The sequence below is a fragment of the Aricia agestis genome, chromosome 1, assembly GCF_905147365.1.
Source record: "Aricia agestis chromosome 1, ilAriAges1.1, whole genome shotgun sequence".
In the NCBI taxonomy this organism is placed as follows: domain Eukaryota; kingdom Metazoa; phylum Arthropoda; class Insecta; order Lepidoptera; family Lycaenidae; genus Aricia; species Aricia agestis.
The window spans coordinates 373,237-396,948 of NC_056406.1; the positions used below are offsets into that span (position 1 = coordinate 373,237).

A 23,712-nucleotide genomic window follows, 5' to 3' on the forward strand; every position below is an offset into this window, starting at 1 on the left:
AGAGTGTTTTACACTCCCAAAACCACATATTTATTTTCCACAAGTAGTTTTTAACTAAATATAACCGAAATACCATTAATTATTGTTCTATATATATTTTATTTGCTTTATTATTTACAAAATAAACAAACTCTTGTTTATTTTTTGACACATGCCCCTAAAACTTCGTTTGAAATATGTCACTACTGACGTGCACGTTCCGAATAACGAGCGCGATAAATAAAAAATGACGAGACGAGTATGATGAGAGTATGATGACGTCACCTCCAAATCGGAAGTACCGCAAAAGCGTTGCAATGTGCAGGCTTTCGTCAGTACAAATCCTATTTTCATAAAATCATATTTTCAAATCGACTTTATTTATCAATCATAAGCTTTTATTTGATGATAAGGGTGAAATACGATTTCCTAGGCCAAGTTCTACTACAAATATGCATTTGTTCAATGAAATTGAATATAGGTCAAGTAGCTTATTCCTGTAGTATATGACATTCTCTTTGCCTATTCCTTTACGAAGTGATTCGACATATTTAAATTATCGATTGATTTTTGTTAGGTAACTTCCCTACTATTGTCAATTATAATGTGTCACGCATATCATCAAACGCACAAACTTTAATTATAGTTTGTGCGTTATAAGATGATATGGGTGACACTTCTCATATTCCTTGCTACGGGTTTTTTACAAGAAAACAAAAAAAAATCAAAATGTAATAAATTATATTCCATCTACAAAAACAAATATTTCCTATAATAATTGTAAATGAATAAAAATGAAAAGTTGCTAAATGCTAACTTATTAATATAAAATTATAAATTTTAACTGTGAAAATTATTGTTTCGAAAATATTTGAAAAATGTCAGATGCATGAAATGGAACTTATGCCAATAGAGATTGACACTGTTGAATCGAAATCAAATCGATAAAAAGGGCGGCCATTTTAAATCGCCGGCGGCGCCACTCTGAAACGTCAGTACGAAATCGATAATTTCGATTGCAATTCCTTTACGAAGTGATTCGATATTTTTAAATTATCGATTAATTTTCTTAGGTAACTTCCCTGCTATTGTTAATTATAATGTGTCACCCATATCATCTTAAACCGCACAAACTATAATAATAATACGCCTCTAAAAGGGCCCATTCACGGCAGTCCACCGTGTAGTCCGCTGGCTTTTGCAGGATAGTGAATGGTGTTGCAGGCCTGCAGCAAGTTTAAAATTTTACAACATTCTGGCGACTAGCAACTCCATTATTACGTCAAGCTTGTGACTGGTCATCGCTGGACGAATCGTGGAACTGGCGCATTTTCAGTAATAGGTGATTGGAGATCTCCAAATAATACTGAGATTATTGGTTACCGTGTTTTTATTTTTTAAGTGGCGGTCCGCGACTAATGTTTTAATATAGTTAGTGAAAACATTATTTATTACTTTAAAGAAAGTTAATTAAAGTTTGTCGAGGTTTCAACAGTTGCAAGGACAACAACAAGGAATACAAGATGTCCGTTTGCTTCTTTGTGCCAGCGTAAGTTGATACAAATAAAGCGGAGGGTTATTCTCTCACATACATTTAATAGACTATGTTTATTTTACGCTAATAATTATTTATAATATGAGTTATTTACTAACTAAAAAATTAAAAATCAGCCAAGGGCGAGTTGCACTTGTGCACAAAGGATTCCGTACCATTAATTAAAGAGCAAAAAAGGCATAAAAATGTGTTTTTGTACGGGAGTCCTCTTATTTAATTATTTTATATTTTATTATTAAACTGTTTTTATATAATAATTGAGAATATTGTGAATATTTCAGGGGCTTACCTGTTCAACTGTTGCTTCATTGCAACCAACCCGTGCAATCATTAGTATTGAGCAAAAAAGGGAAAAAATCAAGTTTGTTGTATGGGGGCCCCTCTTAAAAGTTTAATTAATTTTGTTTTTAGTATAAATTGTTGTTATAGTGGCAACAGATATGACATAACCTGTAATTTCAACTCTAGAAATTACTGTGTTGAGTTACAGCCTGGAGATAGACAGACGGACAGACATCAAAGTCTTAGGAATAAGGTCTCATTTTTACCCATTGCGTACGGAACCCTAAAAAGAAACATTCTTGTAGTAATAAATATATATTTTTAGTTACCTATATTATGTAAAATAGTTACTTATGCTAATTGCTAAGTAATAATACATGCGGTTTTGCTCGATGGTTTTGCTCCAAATCGAGTAATAATTACTGTGTGGACCGCAAAACTGACAGCTCGAAGGCTCGCATCTCCAATTTTATTAATATGTATAGATGTGCCACAGTCGACTGGTTAAAAAGACCATTCAATCAAACAGCTAGCCCTTCAACTGAACAACGCCATTCAATCACACGGCTATACATTATTTAGTCTACTTGTTGACAACTGGTTAAATGGTAAATTAATTAAGGTGACCATTACTTTAGTGCTGTTGTTACATAAGCGTAATGATAACAAGCAGATTATTTATATTTTAACTCATTTTTAACACAATCACAATAAATACCTTGGTGATGCATTTCATAATCCCGTAATTTCTCCTCGAATATTAGTTTAAATTTTGATTCACTTGTATGTGCCCCCATAATTTCTGTCTCTTTAATAATAATCAAATCAAATCATTTATTTCGGGCATCAGAGGCCCATATAACAAATACCATAATACATCACATAATCATCATCACCACCTTGATGAGTGGCAGTCTTCCACCGTGCGTTTCTCGCGTAACTTTCTGCCGCGCACTGTAAAACTCTGGAACAAACTGTCCAGCAGTATTTCCGGACCGATACGACCTGCAAACATTCAAGAAGAGAGTGTATTCCCTCTTAAATGGCCAGCAATGCACCTGTAGCTCTTCTGATGATGCGAGTGTCCATGGGCGACGGTAGTTGCTTACTATCAGGTGACCCGTTTGCTTGTTTGCCCCCTTATATTTTTATATAAAAAAAAACTTTAAATCTAACATACATATTAATCTATACTTTAATATTATAAATGCGAAAGTATCTCTCTCTGTCTGTTTCGCTTTCACGCCAAAACTACTAAACCGATTGTGATGAAATTCAGTACACATATAGTGTAAAGCCTGAGAAAGGACATAGGCTACTTTTTAACTGGAAAAGGGGTTGTAAGGGAGTGTTTATGCGTAAATGTGCTCAAATTAAGTTAGTTCCAAAAATTTATAACAGATGGCGCTAAGAGTCGTCTAGTTCGCGCTAGCGCTTGCTCTTACGTGTTTCTATAAGAGATGGTACCATCTCAAGTTTTTCGATTGTTAAACACGCTTTTTCAGTACTTTATCTATGCAGTGACGTAACCTTAAACCGATCAATGATAAATTATAGGGACCGTGCAGAGCGATGACACTGCCACTAGTGACGAGTAGCCGAAACTTTTACGAAAATTTTTTTGACAAGCTCAAGTCAAGCTACGGAAAATTAAAGAATTTCTTGAGAAATTTGAGTATTTTCAAGAATAGGCATGATGACAAGGTTAAAGATTAGCGAATTTTGTTAATAAAATAAAGAAATCACGGTAAAAAATAAGTGTTCCCAAAATTATCAGCTTGATAGCATTTGTATTTTGTTTATTATGCGCCTTCAAAGTTGGATATTCAAGTCTAATTTTTTTTCAACTAAATTTCTTAATATTTGTATACAATTCGATAACTTATGCAATGGGGATTGTCCATTTTTTTTAATTTTGCTCATTACAAAAACATTTCCGAGGAATAAGGTCAGTGATAGTTTTCCTGTATATAAACGAAAAAAATACCCATTAGTTACTTATATTTTTGAACAAATACGTTTAACCTTTGTTTGACCTTCAATGGCGTTAAATTAGCAATAAATTCGACCCAACATTACGTTTCGAACTTTTGGTAAGCTTCTCGTATCAGCTTTCACATAATGAGAACTTGCATTTGACGAACCAGCCATTATAAATAAGATTGAAAGGAAATTTAAAACATATACAGAGGTCAATTAGCGGCCGATGATAGGCGGGTCCACCTTGGCCGCGGCGCGCCTCGCTTGCTTGGTGTGGACGTTGCTCGCCCGAGGCGGGCGCATGCTCACGCTCGGGCGAGCGCGCGCGCGGCCGAGCCGAGCGGTGTCGGTTTTTGAAAGGTGCCTCGGTCGTTTGCCTCGTGCAGTGTGGATATGTGTCATATGTTTTGGTTTGTGCCGCGGTCAAAAATGAACGATCAGAGTCGACAACTAATAAGTTTATATGCCGCAAATGTATGGCTTTGGGATGCCAATTACACTAACAGAGGGATGAGGGAAGATTCTTGGAGAAAAATCAGCCGCAAAATGAATATTCCTGTTAAGGATTTAAAAAAATGGAGTCTTTGTTAGGATCATACAGACGAGATTCTTCCTATTTTTTTATAGTTGTGTATAGCAAAATAAAAGCATAAGCTGCCACGGCTGTGCGTACACGCGGTGCCATCGTGTCTCTGTGAGCGATGGCTCGGGCTGTTCGAGCGAGGCAACCTTGCTGTGTACGCCCGTCCGCCTCGCCCTCGCCGAGTACGCCTCGCCCGCGGCTGCTCGCTTGCCGCGCGCGGCGGGAATCGGCCGAGGCGGCTCGCCTGATGACGTCCGCGTCAGAGCGAAACTTTAAAAATTTATTGAAAAAAAACTAGCCAATAAATTTCAAAATTATTTAATTTATATTATTGAAATACCCTATTTTAACGAAAAAAAAAAGGTACATGTGATTTTTTTGGACAATGCCCATTAAAAGCAACTTTTGTTATGAAACAGGCGGGTCCACACCAAGCGAGCCGCCTCGGCCGTGGCCGCTCGCTTGGTGTGGACGTTGTTGGCCCGAGGCGGGCGCATGCTCACGCTCGGGCGAGCGCGCGCGCGTCCGAGCCGATCGGTGTCAGTTTTTTGAAATGCTCAAAGGCGCCTCAGTCGTTTGCCGCGCGCAGTGTGGACGTCACATGTTTTGGTACCATCGTGTCTTTGTGCTCAACTGAGCGGCTCGGGCTGTTCGAGCGAGGCAACCTTGCTGTGTACGCCCGTCCGCCTCGCCCTCGGCGAGCATGCCTCGGCCGCGGCTGCTCGCTTACCACGCGCGGCGGGCCTCGGCCGCGGCGGCTCGCTTGGTGTGGACCCGCCTAACCACTTTCATAAACCCAATATTTAATATACCTGTCGAACAAAGTTGTCTCCCGATGCGTACAAACTATGAAAGACTGACGTAATACTTTCGTAGCACTTTGTATGGAGCGTTTCGGGCAGGTCTTTTTTATGAGATATTTGAATTATCATAATTTATCTTGGTGAATTTTTAAGCTATCAGAGTCATTCTTTCAATTCTATTTTTTAAGTGTCTTTCAATTATAGAGGTCAGTGGTCTTTCAATTACCGATAAGAAAAAAAAATAGTCATCATGCCTATTCAAATGCATTGTTGTATTCCCGGCTGTTCTAATAAATACAAGAAAAATAAAGGCAAATCGAATAATGTAAAATTTTACTATTTTCCTGCCAAAAGTATTCACTTGCCATGGCTTATTGAAAAACGAAAGAAATGGAAAAATGGCCGGTAAAAACACGTAAGTATTTAAGAAGTTCCATGAATGTTATGTGTAGACTCGTAAAAACACTGAATTTTGTAGATTATAACCATAAATTCATTTTTGATGAACACATTACACAATATGAACCTAACCTATAACCGTTGCTTCTTTCAGTAAACATCCAAACTGGCTTCCATCTAAATTTTAACATAAGCACCGCTCATTTAATTGGCCAAGATCGGAAAATCCTGTACACCCGGCATATAATATACCTACCTACAATTTTTCCTGGACAAGAAAATAAAAAAACTCATCAACTAGAATGCAAAAAGTTGCATCAAAAGTAAGGATAATTTGGAGAAGTCCTGCCAGGAATTCAACACTGAGGCACAGAATGGCGGTACTCGGTACTCCGTAATAGTGTTGAACTTGAACCATCTTGTCAAAGTGTTGGTTCTCAAAGGGATGATTCTTCAAGTAGGAAAAATATTAGGTAATAGTAGGTACAGTCTTTGTGTGTTATTTAAAGAATACGTACTTAAATGGTGTTTGCACTGATGAGGTCCAGACTGAAATTAGTTAAAATTAGCGACAGACAAAAGTTGTGAAAATGGAATCGATAGAATCGCAGAATGTTGATGAAATAAAACCATACTTATATTTTAGTGAACTTGTTTTATTTTATTAATCCACAAGCATTTTCTGTAATTATAAGTATTTTTTGCATCTTCATTATTTTATTGCAATATCTAACAAGTTTTTACTTCCTATGCTACTAATTACCTTTTTAGATATTTTCTTAATTAACTAGATAAGGTTTATACATTTTTATTCACGCTTTCGCTCTTTGTTTACGGGTAGAATCCCATCTTTAATAATTTAAATCATTTTATAGAAAAAAACACTTAAAAACAATCCAAGGTCAAGGAGAATGCGAAGCCAAAGTCGCTTACAACTCTTTAATCTTTTACTCGTACCGTGTCGCTGCTGTCGAATTACGACGCCCTCTATAGTTTCTGCACGGTCCTTATAGTTTATGGGTAAAGTTGTGTAACGGGGGGCTAAATAAGCTTTAAAATTTGGCTTAAATAAAGTTTTTTTTATTTAACATTTATTGCACACAAGACATTATTCACGTAAACATTAAACGTAAACACAAGACGACACAAAGGAACTGCTTATTTCAAAAGAAATTCCTTACAGCAGCCCTACGGAGAGAGATGTGATACAAGATCAGATAGAGCGTGCACAAAGCTTATGCCAAACCTACGCGACCAACGCGACTGCGAAGCGGGAGCGTCTACCGCGCGGCGGACGCTACCCATCAGGGTTGCCAGATGAGTGCAAGTGAATTATCGTACCGGTGACCGGTGTTCGAAAATTATGGTACTAGACTAAAAAATAACGTACAACTGCCAGAACCGTGTGAAACACGCTATTTCACAAAACAACGGTCTTTTAGGAAGTTGTGAAACAAGCAAAGAAAAATATCATAAAAAATATTTTAATCAACAAACATAAAATATTTTTTTAAATTTTAATTTTAACCTTCAACACTCATTATTCTTGTTCTTCATATAAGTGTGGGATCATCTGAATCACCTTCTTCATCTGTAGAAGAGCCAGCCGCCGCCGCCGCGGTAGCCGTTTTCGGATAAAGAGCAGCTGCTGACGTCATCATTGATATCATCTTGTCAGTTGGCTTAAAACCATAACAACATTTAAATCTGTTTGGGTTTTTACGCACTGCGCTGAGAGTAAAGCGGGGAATTCACTACTGGATTGCCCGCGGGCCACCCGGTCTGGCACAAGTCTGCCGCTTGCCCCGATTGAACACACACAGAACAGGCAAGTCAGTCGAATAGATAGAGGGCTGCAGCTCGGTCGTGGACTCATGGACTCAATCTTCTTTGTAACAAATGATAGATCAGCATCGGCATTGATTTCTTTGGATCTTTCAATAAGTTCGCTGTATTAGCGGCATTAGGTAGATCGGTGTTCATGTAATCCTTGCTTTTAACTTTCTACAAACAAGGATACGGTAGACAGGTAAATGGAAATAAACGAATGTCAAAATTGTTTTTGTTCCTTCATTCCTAAGTTTAGTGTTTGTATTTTTTACAATAATATTTTAAGTGCACTCCAGTAGTCCAGTCGCTCTCCAAGGCGCGAATGACGGCGGGCCGCCCGTCGCGACCATTCATGTACAGACTTGCCCGTGCCCGCGCGGGAAAAATGCGATCTCGCGGGCAGTTAGGTTAGGTTAGAACTTAGACCACAACACAGAGGGAGCCGATCGAGCGCAGCGAGCGTGCTGCGGCAGCAGCCGGCGACCGTCATCAAATAAAAGGGGGGCACGGGGGGCGCAGCCCCCGCCAAAACAAAAACAAACAATCCAGAAAGTCCAAACGTAGGTTAGGTTAGAACTGTGACTGTGCTGCGGCAGCAGCCGGCGACCGTCACAAAACACGCCTCAGAATTTTTTATTTTTACTTATTGCATTAAACTTTTGGTCACCACTTAAACTTAATCCGAGAATAATCTTTCAATAAAATACAAAAAGAGGTCCTATTCTCCCAAATTACATATTAAACTAATGGTCACCCCAGTTAATTTGCCATTAAGGCGAGGATAAACCCCAATTTCTTATTCCGCGACTTCCGGTTTACCTAGTTCCAATATAATAACGAAGTTTTAAAAAATATGAGGTATAAAGCACAATATTTAAAATACCTTAAACCATAAACATTTTAATAAAACTTAATACTTTGGCTGTAATTAATTTACAAACTCACCTCCGATAAAAATCTATTTCATCGAAATATAAGTATTAACTAGGATAATAATTATACATTTTATTTGAATAAATTGTTAGTAAATATATATTAAAAATTCTTTAACCGAACAATTTTGTTTCTTAATGTTTATTTCCAAAGATATTTAAAAAAAACATGAAAAATAGAGAAAATCCGCTCGAGTGACTTCAGTTTTATGCTAAGCTAAAATGAATCTTATTGCGATGCGTATACGCTTGGTCTTTGGTTGTGTGCAAAGTTTTGGATTGAGATTAATCCCCGCCTTAAACCAGTTGGCTAAGCATCGTCTAGCTGTAGTGTTGAACGTTGTAGTCAACAAGTCGACTAAACGACGTAAAGCCGTGTGATTGAATGGCGTTGTTCAGTCAAAGGGCTTGCTGTTTGATTGAACGGCTATTTAAACCAGTCGGCTGCGACATCTTTGTCATTTGACTAGTAGGGGAGGGCAGGGTGCTATTTGTGAAGTCGAGCGTCATGGGGACCTAGTAGGTTTTTTACTTACATTAGGTAAAACTAAAAAAAAATAATAAGCGTTTTTTTTTATTTTAGCGGTGGGTTCAGAAACTGCAACCATTTTAAAGTTATGAAAAAGAAAATATATTCAGAAAATTGCTTATTTTGGTAAATTATGTCAAGATTTTAGACAACAAGTAGTGCAATATAAAATATCTGCGAAGCTTAGTGAGGAAAATATACTTAAAACTTTATTTTGTATATTTTAAAATGTCCCTACAGGCTTACCTAACCTTTGAATCGTCAGTGCTTCATATTATGAAAGCTTTTTTGGGGTATACCAAACATCCCCTAATCATCTGACAAATTCGATGACATTTCAATATTCGAAAATAACTTTTCTTAACCCACCACGTGAGAAATCTGATTTCTATACCATGATATTACTAGACACGTATCGGTGTAGGCAAGCTTCTGAATCTGACACACTCGAGCTAGTCGCGAAATTCCCTCTTCCCCTCCCTAACTATATTCACTACTTTTGGTAGGCTAACTACAAAACTCTAATGTGTGTGTATGTGTGAGGCAGGGAGCAGAGCGCGGCCGGCGCCGAGGACGCGGACGGCGACTGCGGCCCCGAGGACGCCATCCAGACGGAGAGCATCTACACCACGCTGCAGAACTACTGGCAGAAGGTCAACGACGACCTCAAGAACGTCACGCCCGTGAGTACCCGCCGCCGACCCGCCGTCAACTTGCGCCCACCGCGCCTCGTCGTGCTCCACTCGCATATTACCATTCATTTTAATAATCATCGTTACATCACGTACACGGCGCACGGAAGTCGATGCCGTGATAGTATAATATTATAATCGAGTCGCGCGTCGACAGGACGACTTCAAAACGCAAGTGCTGCCGCTGGCGCGGATCAAGAAGATCATGAAGCTGGACGAGGAGGTGAAGATGATCTCGGCGGAGGCGCCGGTGCTGTTCGCCAAGGCCGCCGAGATCTTCATCCACGAGCTCACGCTGCGGGCCTGGGCGCACACCGAGGACAACAAGCGCCGCACGCTGCAGGTGAGCGCCGCCGGTACGAGAGTGTCACTGGGATAGAATCCCCCGCCCCCCAAATCCCCCCCGGATCTCGGGTAGCCACTAGCCTCACTCGGCGTGGCACACGAATATCTCGAGCTATTAGCTTCGATGCCGTGGTCATCGGCCGTGCCGAAACTAGTGTAATAGTTCAATCAGTATAGTAAGTTCACCTCGGAATGCGAGATACCCAGCTGTAAGTCTGTAAATATTTGTATATGTCGTAGGATGATTTGATAAATCGAATTTTCGCGAAAATTCTAGGGATTTCGCGAAAACACGGATTTATCAAATCATCCTACGACATATATAAACACCCTAAATGTTGTCTCAAAAACTACGTTCTCGTTTGTATCAAAATCTTAAACGGACGGAGAGACAGACAGACAGACAGACATGACGAATCTATAAGGGTTCCGTTTTTTGCCATTTGATTACGGAACCCTAAAAAGGTCTTATTTAATAGCTAAACTTGTGGACTACGCTTACACAGGCAATACAATACGTTATGAATTTCGTGGAATCAAACAGAAAAACCAACATTTAAGGAAAAAAGGTTGTATATGATATTGAATGTACCGTAACTTCTTGGTGGAAATTCATGTTTCACAGTAATAATATACACTTTTCATGCACTTTTTCCACTTTTATTAATAACAATTATGTTTTACACGACCGGTTGATGATTTTATCGAAACCGGTCGTGTAAAACATAATTGTTATTAATAAAAGTGGAAAAAGTGCATGAAAAGTGTATATTATTACTGTGAAAAAAGGTTGTGTATTTTATAATTAAGGTTTTTTTTTTGTAAAAAATAGAGCTCATTGAACTGGGTCTTTTCAGACTTAACAGCTGGGTATCTCTAATTCCGAGATTATTACCTAATTTAAGCCTAAGTTGATTGGACCATAAGGAATGTGGTGTTGTGTTGCAGCGCAACGACATCGCGATGGCGATCTCTAAGTCGGACCAGTTCGACTTCCTCATAGACATCGTGCCGCGCCACGAGGTGAAGCCGGCCAAGCACGAGCCGCCGCGCCCCCCGCCCGCCGCCACGGCCGCCGCTACTGCCGCCGCCGACCCGGTACCGTACTTGACACTACATTCAAAACCAATATGAACTTAGCAGTAAATTAAGATATTAGCGGAAGCGGAAGCGGGAGGGTGGTCACGGAGTTGGAGACACTTTTGGATCATAGTTATATTCGGTTCGAGGTGTCTCCGCCCTCCAGGTTAAGTCCGGCGTTGTCCAGGGGTCGTATCCATGGGTCCGATTTGAGAAGACCGAAGCCCTTAATAAAAGACCCGGTAAAAGGGGACCCCCCTAGGTGCACGATTCCTCAGGCTACCGTACAATCTCTTGGGCGGCAGCAACTGCTCTGGCGGGGGAACCGCCATGGGAGCTCACGGCTACGGTGCTTGCCGAGTTGAACCTCCTCATCACTCAGGCGAGGTCGAATGGCGAAGCCCATTCGTGGGAAGAGCTCAGGCGGTTCTGGCGCAGACCCGGTACGGTAAACGTACCGCTGAGGCACTGAGTCCAGTTCTTGTGGCGTGGATGCGCCGCAAGAAGAAACCCCTCACCTTCCGCCTTACGCAGGTACTCACCGGGCACGGATGCTTCGGTGAGTACCTGTGTAAGGTCGCCAGAAGAGAGCCCACGCCAGCCTGCCATGAATGCGGCGCTGCGGAGGACACGGCCCAGCATACCCTTAAGGTGTGCGATCGTTGGGCCGTGCAGCGCCACGATCTCGTGGCAGTGCTAGGAGGGGACCTCTCGCTCCCGAGCATGGTGCGCTGCATGATCGAGAGCGATGAGGCCTGGCAGGCAGCGGTCTCTTTCTGCGAAATTGTTAGGTCGCGGAGCGGGATTGAGAGGACGATCAACTCTCTGCCGCTCCGCCGGCGTAGGACGGGAGTGCGGAGGCGACGCTATGCGAACTTCCTAAGTTTCGTCTAACGGGGCTCTGGGAGAGGATGGGAACCTCCCCGGCTTAGCCAGTCCCGGCGCCGAGGGGAACGCTTCAGTTTGCCGAAGCGTTCCCTAACTTTGGTGGAAGTCCGGTCCCTTCTGAGGTAGATCGGCCGGTCGTGAAGGGAGTCCTGTGTTTGTTAGATCCGGGACATCCCTCCTTTATACGGCTGAAGGCGAACCGCAGGTGGTTTTAGTGAGTAAGAATCTCACACACCCCCGGGGTGCTTCAGCTGAGGCACATCCCCAAGTCCCAACCCGGGGCACCCATGATGGGTTTTTGCATAGTAGCATATTATACTTTCAGTTCTTAAAACAGCGCCCTAACCCCCACTTGTATCTAATAAGGAGTCCAGAGTTCTCTTAGTATCTTCGGAACCATAGCATACCTTGATGCGAATCTTACTTTTTGGTAACATATGCCTGGAATCTATCTATACTAATATTAAAAAGCGGAAGAGTTTGTTTGTTTGTTTGAACGCGCTAATCTCAGGAACTACTGGTCCGATTTAAAAAATTCTTTGAGTGTTAAATAGTCCATTTATCGAGATAGGCTATAGGCTATATTTTACTACGCTCAGACTAATAGAAGCGAATAAATATAGGAAAATGTGGAAAAAACGGGGGAAATTACTTGAAAGGGCTTATGGGGGAAGTAGACCACGTGAAGGATGATAGGCTTTTTTGTGGACTAATTTTTCTGTGAAATATCTAATTTACGCGGGCGAATCTAGTACTTCAAATAAAACCAAAATTACTATATTATGTTTCCAATTGAATTTCGAGGAGTTCCCTCGATTACTCATGGATTCCATCATCAGGTCAACACTTTTGTGAACATGGCACCAAATCGGAGTGAAACCTAATGCAACAAAATTTTGTTTTGTTGTATTAGGTTTCTCTCCAATTTTCTCTCTCTCCAATCCAAGTGGTTCCACTGGTTGACACTAGACGGCACTGTGTGTCCGTAACAATAATTACGAGTGGGCTCCGAAGTCAGCGCCTAGAAATGTTCGCCCCGCTACTAGCCACCCTCTTGTGGGAGTACATTGCTAGCTTGTTTCGAATATCTACTTACGATCTCCAGTGCTATTTAGCACGCGTTACACGTGAAGTTCACGCGGGTAACCGCAAAAAAGTTTAATGTTGTATTAGATAATTAATAAAAACGATAATTGGTACCGTGTGTGTGTGTGTGTGCAGGTGGCGCCGCCGGCCGCCAGCGCGCCGCAGCCGCACTACATCGTGCAGCCGCAAATGGTGCAGGTATGACACGACCATGACACGACCGTGACACGAGCGCCGCTATGTGTAAGCGCCCGAGACCGGGAGTGCTTACGTATTCACGAGACGGAGCCTAAAATTATGTACCATAAAATTTGTTTTTTATTGCTAGAAATCGATTACGGTGGTGCTCTTAGGTACTACTAATTCTTATTTTGATTATTTTGTCGATTTATCAGGGCGGGGGCGGAGGGAGCGGCGGCGGTGGGGCGGCGCACCCGGTGGCGCTGGTGCAGCAGCTGGTGGGCGGGGAGGGCGGGCAACTGCAGCTGACGCAGGCGCAGCTCAACATGATCCGCCTGCAGGTGCAGAACAACCCCGGCCAGCCCGTGCTCATCCAGGCGCAGCCGCACTCGCCGCAAATCATACAGGTGCCCCTTTATTTTCGACAAAGAAATAATTTTAAATCTATTAAAAAATTCCTTTGATAATTATTGATATTATGATGTCACAAATAACAAATCACAAAAACATGCCCTCATTTATAAGGGTCCCGTTTTTACCCTGTGGGTGAACCACAGGGTAAAAACGGGACCCTATTACTAAGACTTCGATGTCTGTCCGTCTGTATGTCATCATGCTGTATCTCAAGAACCGCTACTTCTGAAATTTTCACAGATTGTGTATATCTGTTGCCGCTATAACAGCAAATACTAAAAATAAAATAAAGTTAATATTTAAGGGGAGCTCCCATACAAGAAACGTGATTTTTTTTGGTCTTTTTTGCTCGTAATCAATAATAGTAACAGTTAGGCACTTGAAATTTTCACAAAATCCTTGTTTATACGAATTATTTTGTACTATCAGAGAAGTTGATTCCTATGCAAATCGGGGACCTAAGTAGTTTGGTCGCGGTACGTCAAACCCAGCCGACAGACCACAATTAGCCCGGCCGCACATTGTCCGAAATTTCTGATACGAAACATTTGAACGTCGGCCGGACCGCCACACCGCACACTATCCGAAATTTCCTTCCGGCGAGTTCGAGCTCACTCGGCGCAGTACAAAATGTAAGAGAGAGCGCGATCCGTCAGAAACATTTGAACTGCCATCCGATCGACGTCATCTGACACATAATGTCAGACGCCCGCCGGAACGCAATTAAAAATTTCTGCCATCCGATAGACGGCATCTGACAACTCATCCGGACCGGACGTCAGATACAAAATATATGAGCAGAGTGCGTTCCGGCAGGCATCTGACATTATGTGTCAGATGACGTCGATCGGATGAGTACTCTGGTGTTTCGTCTCAAGGTTTTTAGGCCCAGTGGGCCCAATGACCAGATATGAATTTTTAGCATTTTATGATCTGGCGAAAATTTTTTGTCAGAAAACAAGGAATCATAAAAGTGGGACCAACCCACTTTTATGATTCCTTGTTTTCTGACAAAAAATTTTGAAGTAAAATAATCAGTATAACCATAATATTGTTTTGTAAATTTAAAAAATGTCTAACATATTATAGGTCACGTATTGGATATACGAGTTTTCATTTTACTAATTATTGCAACACCGCATTAACAGGAAATATTTAATACTCAAAATAATAATAATTAATTACATAAATAATAACTTATATAATATTTATTTAAGTCAGATATAATAATTGTTAGAAGAGACTATGCCGATTAAGAGGATACACCAGGGGCGAGAGAAATTGAAAATAGATATTTGAAAATGTATTGCTGTCTCACCAATCTCAAGTCTCCCACCGTAGAGCGCGATAGAGACAACACGACAAAAGTTCTAATAAAAGAACAGAAAATCTTCGATTCGTTGTCCGCTGATTCCTTCTCCAAAACTAAACCGATTTAAGTAATTTTTTCATTAAGAATTAAAGCAAGGCTGGAGCTGTGTTCCTATGTTTTATTTTTTTGTATATTTTAGCCAGTTTTGTTTTCTGGATGTTTGAACAGAGAGGAAAATCTGGCCATTTTTTTGGGTGTTAGAACGTTCATATCTTTTTTATTAACTAAATTACGAAAAAAAGAAAACATAGGGACATTGTATTAGTGGCCATAGATATTCAGAAAAAAAATTATAACTCTACCGGCATTATCCAGGGAGGAAACAGGGGACAATGTTTGTATGGAAAAACGGCGGTTTGGAATCCTCTTAAGCCCTGCCGCGCATTGTCAGAAATTTCTGATCCGAAACATATCTAACACTAAAAAATATCTAACACCTTAAAACTTATATTATTATTATTAGTAATAATACCTTAACATACTGCGTCGAATCAAGTTTTTAAAAAATACCTGCTCTAATAGGTACTGCGTGAAATTTTAATGGTTGTTTTCCCACAGTAAAATGATTCTATCTTAGTTGTACCAGGCCTGTCCCACTCGCGCGTTTAGGTATCGAACTGTATCGGGCAGATCACAAGGGATCAACAAGCGAGCGGTGACGCGCGCGCAAGATTTTTTAGTCGCATAATATATCTACGTATTGATTTAATCGCTGTGACAGAATCGTTATTAATCTGATAAATATGAAAAATTGAAAAAAGTCAAAAAAATATTCCAATAAAGTAATTTAAGACTTTAAAATACAAAAAAAGATTTAAAAAATACACACACATAGCAAATAAATCTATTTGTAATAAACAAACCGCATACTACACAATATAAATAAACACAAGTTACTATAATTACTATGCTTATTTTAGTCATATAATATCGTATTTTTAAACATGTCAATTAAATAAGAAACTTAAAATTAGCAATGGATACAGTAATTAAATTAAATTCATCGTCTAAAAAGATTTAAATAACAAAAAAAAAGAGCGATAAGATGAAGGAGACTAGATGAAAAAAAAAAGTTATTATGTCAGTGTCATCTTTACAATTCTGTGCTAATGTGCTATACACCCTGATACTGGCAACTCTCAAAGGAGCCATTAATAAAAAAGAAGAAGAATGTGCTATACATTGTGGTCATTTATTCAAGTTATTCAATAATTATTTATTGATTATAAGTAATAATAAATTAAATAAAAATGTCAGTCAAATTTACAATCATTTACAATTAAAACTCAAAACATTCCTTCATTTTGTCTGTCTTCAAAATATTTTTTATTTGAATAAAAACATTTGTCTAACAGCCAAGAAAACAAATTATTTTTAAATTTATTGTAGGTTGTTATATTTTTTATATTATTTGGTAGCTTATTATATATATTTATGGACATGATAAATGCATTTCTACGATGAATTTCAAAGTTTTGTTTAGATACCCAAATTTTATGCTTATGCCTACTTGATCCTTGTTTCTGCATTTCTTGATTTGTTGGAAATAGATATTGGTATTTTTTAACAAAGAGACAGATCTCAAATATATACTGACACGGTAGGGGGAGAATTTTCAGGTCTTTAAATAGCGGTTTACAATGTTCCAAGTAGTCAGCTCCAGCTATAGCCCTTATGCATCTTTTTTGAACAATAAATGCCCTTAAGGCGAGGATAAACCCCAATTTGTTATTCCGTGACTCCCGGTTTACCTAGTTCCAATATAATAACGAAGTGTTAAAAAATATGAGATATAAAGCACAATATTCAAAATACCTTAAACCATAAACATTTTAATAAAACGTAATACTTTGGCTGTAATTAATTTACAAACTCACCTCCGAAAAAACTCTATTTCATCGAAATATAAGTATTAACTAGGATAATTATACATTTTATTTGAATAAATTGTTAGCAAATCTATATTAAAACTTCTTTAACCGAACAATTTTGTTTCTTAATATTTATTTCCAAAGATATTTAAAAAAAAACATGAAAAATAGAAAAGATCCGCCAGAGTTGTTACAGTTTTATGCTAAGCTAAAATGAATCTTATTGCGATGCGTATACGCTTGGTCTTTGGTTGTGTGCAAGGTTATCGTTTTTGATTGAGATTAATCCCCGCCTTAAGATATCTGATGAGTTCCCCCATAATATTAACCCATATCTTAAATTAGACGCAACATATCCGTGGTATGCCATTAGTGCTGTATTAACAGATGCTATATTTCTAATTCTTCTCAAGGCAAAAATAAATCGATTCAATTTATTACACACATTGTCAACATGGTCTTTCCACTTCATGTCATTGTCAATTGTAAAACCTAGAAAGTTTGTTGTTGTCACACATTTTATAGGATCTAATTCATTGTCATTGTCATCAATTTTTTTATTAAATTTAATAATTTTTGTCTTATCTAAATTAATTTTCAAATTATTCTTATTTAGCCAATTTATTATATTATTCAATTCAATTTTAATATCATGATTTAATTGTCCTTTTTTACATTTAATTATCAATGTCGTGTCATCAGCAAACATAATACATTCATGATTTGTTGAATGTGGCAAGTCGTTAATATACAATAAAAATAGGATAGGACCGAGTATACTGCCCTGTGGGACTCCGATAGTATTCAATTTGAATTGCGACTGATATTTTTTTAATCTTTTGTTGGATAAATTAGTTATTTCTGTACACTGTGTCCTATTTTCTAAGTAAGATTTAAACCAAACGTTAGCATTTCCTCTGATACCACATTTATCTAATTTATTGAGTAGTATTTTATGTTCCACAAAATCAAAAGCCTTACTCATATCCAAGAATACTGCGGCGGCTTCTAGACCTTTGTCAATAGCCTCACCGATTTAATTAGAGAGAAACATGCTAGGGTGGCAGAGCTCCCTTTTATAAAACCAAATTGTTGCTTAGTCAATATATTATTAGTGCTAAGGTAACTCATTAATTTAGTTTGCATTGCTTTTTCGAACACTTTTGAAAAGATAGGTACTATTGTAACCGGTCTATAATTTGCAATATCCTCTATATCACCTTTTTTGTAGAGGGGTTTAACGATCGATTTTTTAAATTGATTTGGAAAATGTCCCTGTTCAAATGATAGGTTCACCGTGTGACTAATAGGGATGCATATATATTTTGCTGCCAACTTTACTATTTTCGTTACAATTCCGTCATAGCTTGCCGACTGCGTATCGTTAAAAGACTTAATGATTTTATTTATTTTTTTATTTAACAGTTTATTGCACACAAAAACATTTAACAAATTATACAGATGAAGAAAAACGACACAAAAGGTACTGCTTATCTCTAAAGAAATTTCTTCCAGCAGCCCTAAGAAGAGAATTTTGAACACAAACAACAGATAGGGTTTTGTATATATATCTTGTGGCACAGTTGGGGATAAATACATAGAGTTGCTATAATTTCTTGTAGAATTGTTATCTTTCGTATTCATGTCAATATTTCCATTTTTATTATTTGTAGTTGTCTTAGTTAGATTAATGAAATAATTATTAAAGAGCTCTGCTATTTTATTACTATTTGTATATACTCCATTTTTTGTTTTTATTATATTTATGTTCTTATTATTAATTATATTGCCCATGTTAGTTTTTATCACATTCCAGGTAGCCTTACATTTGTTTTTAGCTTTTTTTATGTAGTTATTATTGAATGAACTTTGAGCTTTACTAATACATTTTTTAAATATTTTTGTGCAATTTTTATATTCTTTTTTTTTGTTCCTCTTTATTTGCTTTCTTATATTTGTAACTAAGGTATAATGATCTCTTAACAGCGCAGGATCTTTTAATACCTTTTGTTATCCAGCGCGGTGGCTTAGATTTTTGACAAATTTTTATTTTTATTACCGGAAAACAGAGGTAGTAAAACATGGTGAAGGTATCATAGAACCTTTGGAAGGCAATTTCACAACTTTTTTCCTTTAAAACATCTGTAAAAGTAAGTGACGACAAGCAACCCAAAAACTTACGTATGTTATCTGCACTATAATCACGTTTCTTAACAAAATAACATTTCGCAGTTTTAGCATCCTTTTTATTTACCGGAAATGTAATTGATTGACCGGTTTCATGATTCGAAAGCGCTACATGATGAATTTCAGACTTATAATCTTTAAGATTGCTTGCTATTTGGTCAATGCTAGCCTTGCCCCGTGTGGGGACATTTATATTAATATCTAGATTATGGTTGTATAGTAAAGCTTTAAGTTCTTTCGTCTCATTTGAATTTTTTAAAATATTGTTACGGTACGGCATCAGGTGCGCAAGTACATACTCGAACCTTCTAAAAAGGTCTAATGTTTGTTTACGTGTTTACCCTTTATTTGTTAGCGTGTTTGAATTTAGACCTTATGACTGAGTCCATAAGGTCTAAATTAAATTCAACTTACTGCACTTATCGCAAGGACGGCAGTTTTATTGTGGCACATGCCCGAGCCTCCTAGAAATTTCCCACGGTTGTTTACTTGTTTACGTGAATCGGGAAATTTCTGGAATTCGTCTCGCCATATAAAAAGAGCCGCAGGCAGGCCCGGCAAGTCAGTTCAATCTGAGCGATCTTCAAGGCGACATCAAGTGATCAATAGTGAGTGAACCGGTGAAACCTGCGACTTGGCTACGACCTAGGACAGTGATAGTGCTTAGTGATTGGACCTAGTGATTAGTGTTCGGACTTAGTGCTAAGTGTTGTGACCTAGTGTTTAGTGCAGTGTTAATAAAGTCTTCAAGAGAGTCACCAGGTCTTTCTCTCCAAATCCTCGAACCCTAGCACGTAACAACTGGTGTCAGAAGTGCGATTTGGAGATGCCATTGACTCCGAGAGAGGAATTCAAGGGGAGTGTCAGGACAAGGGCGCAGCGAGCTGCTGCCGTTGACTCCGAGAGAGGAGTTGCGGAGGCCACACCCACTGGGGACCAAGCTCCGCCCACTGAGGGACAGGCCACTCACTGGCCCCGCCCACATGGCTCCGCCCACTTTGGATGGAGCCACGCCCACTGGCTCCGCCCACCGGGACACACCCACTGGCCACGCCCCTCAGGCTCCGCCCACTTTAGGCATGGCCACGCCCGCTGGCTCCGCCCACCAGGCCACGCCCACTCAGGCCACGCCCACTGGCCCCGCCCACCAGGCCCCACCCGTAGCTCCTACAGCCCCCCAAGTGGCCCTTCATTTAGAAAGTTTAATTGAATTAATGGAGCTGCAAAGGGCTGAAATCAGAGCGATTCGAGAGTCACAAGACCGTAAGCTCGGTGCTTTGCAGGAGTCACAAGAGCAACAAAAGGACCTCCAAGAGAAAGCTCTATTCGCTATAAAGGATGTCAGTGACACGGTGACTAAGCTTCGTAAAGATGTCGACGTAATGAAAGAACGAGTTACTGGGTTAGAGACGGTTGTGGAAAATTTGAAAACCGGATTCACAGAACTACAGAAGAGAGTAGTGCGCCTAGAAACTACGGGAGTTGCGGTGTCTAGTGGAGTCACTGGTGTGGCGCAAGGACCAAGAGTAAAGGTGCCACCGTACGACGGCACTACTTCTTGGAACGCTTATCGTCGGCAATTTCAGACTGTTGCTACCGCAAACGGATGGACGGAGGAGCAATGCTTGACCGCTCTCACTGTTGCACTCAGAGGGCAAGCTGTGTCGGTTCTGGAGGCACTGCCACATACGGGAAATGGTTTCCAAGACCTGATGGAGGCACTGGAATCCAGATACGAGGAGCGACACCAGCACGTGTTCCGTGCCCAACTGCGTGACAGAGTCCAACGTTCAGGAGAAGGACTTCAACAATGGGCGTTGGAAATTGAAAAACTCGTCAGGAAGGCATATCCAGGAGCCGACACCAAGATGGTCGACACAAATATTGTTCAAGGATTTGTCGACGGAATCAAAGACTTGGAGGTCAGGGCTGCAGTAAGACTTGGTCACCATACCTCGCTAAAGGAAGCATTAGCGCATGCTTTGGAAGTCGAGGCTGTGCGCCATGACATACGGCAGACCCATAAGATCCACAAGGTCTCTGAAGAAGTCAAGGAAGTTAAGGCTTCTACGAGGAAAAGATTTGAAGCCATGTGCTATAAGTGTGGTGAGAGGGGCCATCTTCAGCTAAACTGTCCGCAGAAGAAGACCCAGATGGCAAGGATAAAAAGGATCGAGGAACAAATGGAGGAGTTGAAGAAGCAAGCGGTTTCGTCCCCTACCCGGAATCATGGGGAACGAATAGAATCCAGAACTAAGGGGCGAGTACTGGATGACGCGGAGAAAGCCCCGGTAACTGTTACCTCCCAGGCACGGAGCGGAACAAAGAGAACAAGTAATTTGGGGCACATGGAGAATGAAGCTATGAGAAAGGCTCAAGAAAGAGATGACGACCTTCGGCACATCATCACATGGAAGAAACGGGGTGACATAAAACCAATCTGGAGTGAGGTTGCACCCACTGGCGCTGTCACTAAGGCGTACTGGGAGCAATGGGACAGTCTGATACTTCAGGACGGACTACTCTACCGGAAATGGCAGAAGGCTGTTAGGCAGAGAGTTCTATTTTCAGATAATTGTCCCAAGGGCAAGAGTACCAGATGAAAGTAATTTGTAATTTTATTTTGATGGCTATCATTTTTATAATTTTTACTATTTATTGTTAATTTTATTGTTTTATTTTTAAGTGATTCAGTAACTACTAATTCTGTATTGTTTTCCTTCTTATTGTTATTTTCCTTCTTGCCTGTAATGTATGCCATATCGTAATCTTTTATTCCTATTTCTATATTAATTTTGTAGCTTATCTCTTTTAAAAATATTTTTGAGTTATTCACAAAACCTGATTTAATGGGCAGTATTTTTATGCCTACTAATTTTCCATAATATTCTTTTATTTTTCTATTTATGTCAATTGTATTTAAATATTTACTGTACATAATTGACACAATTAACACGTTTGTATTAGATAATTTTGATAATATTGCATTTAAGTTTTGAATCATATGGTCGTTTGCTCCTATGCCTAAAACAACATAATCTGCTTTTGTTAATTTATTTATAGTTTCATTTTTTATCTCACCAATTATATTATTACTATTTGCATTTGTATTCTGCATCGAATTAATGTTTTCTGTTGATTGATTATCTTCTTCTTCATTATTTAACCGTATTCGTTCTGTGTGGTGGTCCGCTTCACATGTTCACTACAGTAAGAACGAGCCAAATTGACGTGGTACGTTCCCACTGATATCAGAATTAGTTCCTTGTACGACAGTACGGGGAAGTCAGTCAGGTGCTGATTATCAGCTTCCAATCTGCGAAACGCTAGATACTCTTTGGCGATTCAAATTATTCTGCAGCAGACAAAGTGTTTTTGTATGTTTAGTGATCGTTTAAAACATTTCATAAAAGTAATTTAAACCCAAATTGTTAGGTACGCCTGAAAATAATAAAATAGCAATTTTTTTACTTAAGCCACTTTTTGCGGCAATGACACATATACATTTCTTTTACTAATAAAATATACAAAAAACTGAGATACCTTACTCTTGTCCCGGAGCTTGGGCTTTTTTGGGTGTTCGTCTTTCGGACAATTTGCGGCCGGCCTTAACATTGAATTGACATATTCGACCAAATAACGTTGTATATGATATTGAATGTACCGTAACTTCTTAGTGGAAATTCATGTTTCACAGTAATAATATACACTTTTCATGCACTTTTTCCACTTTTATTAATAACAATTATGTTTTACACGACCGGTTTCGATAAAATCATCATCAGGTGTGGATCAGGTGTGGTTTTATCGAAACCGGTCGTGTAAAACATAATTGTTGTTAATAAAAGTGGAAAAAGTGCATGAAAAGTGTATATTATTACTGTCAAATAACGTTGGTCTGTCAATTGCATAGGAATCAACTTCCTCGATGGTACTTTAATAATTAATAATAAAATTAAAATAAAGTAAATATTTAAGGGGGACTCCCATACAAAAAACAGAATTTTCGTCTACGTTCGTGCGCTAGTCCAACTCGCACTTGGCCGATTATTTTTAGTGAGTTCAATTTTTTAACAAGTCCAAACGTGTCGATGTATCCTTTAGTTTCATCTTATTTATATTCCGACTGACGGTACACGTTTTTACATTTTTTACTCTTACGATGTTCTCTGGATAATATGTTGGGTGTTGTAATACTGGTGGGGTGTTGCAGGTCTCGTCGCAGGCGCCGCACCAGCCGCAGCAGATCTTCCTGGCGCAGGTGGCGGCGCAGGAAGAGACCTAGTGCCGCCCCCTCCCTCCGCCTAGCCCTACTATTATATCTTAATGTTACTACCCAGTTTGTTGTATTTATTTATTCTAAAATCTACATGTGTGACACACTGAGAGACCCAATTCGGTCTAAACTTAAACAAGTATACTTAGTTTAATATTTAATACTAGATGAGCCGGTGAACTCATCACTCCCCTCTCCCCTCTTAATCCTAATGAACACCTTCCCTGGACTTCCACGAATATTTAAAAACTAAAATTATCCAAACCGCTTTAGCCGTTCTCGAGTTTTATCAAGACTAACAAAATTGTTAACCTTTCTATTCTTTCTATAGCAGATAATTTATACAATAAGGGGCCTGTTACACCACTTCCTGGTAAAGTGCCGGATAGGCTATCTGTTACGAGGTACATCGAACAGATCAGCATTTTTACATTATAATAATCGCTTTC

The 23,712-nt window shown here is 39.4% G+C and overlaps 1 protein-coding gene across 1 annotated transcript; it reads left to right on the plus strand.

The window, feature by feature from the left end:
* Positions 1 to 1,245: 1,245 nt before the first annotated feature.
* Positions 1,246 to 23,326, plus strand: LOC121728837 (nuclear transcription factor Y subunit C-6). Its single transcript, XM_042117146.1, has 7 exons — positions 1,246 to 1,528; positions 9,420 to 9,555; positions 9,722 to 9,907; positions 10,858 to 11,007; positions 13,099 to 13,161; positions 13,359 to 13,550; positions 23,201 to 23,326. The coding sequence occupies exons 1-7, from the start codon at positions 1,503 to 1,505 to the stop codon at positions 23,270 to 23,272; spliced, it is 825 nt and encodes a 274-aa protein (XP_041973080.1). The 5' UTR covers positions 1,246 to 1,502; the 3' UTR covers positions 23,273 to 23,326.
* The last annotated feature ends 386 nt before the right edge of the window (positions 23,327 to 23,712 follow it).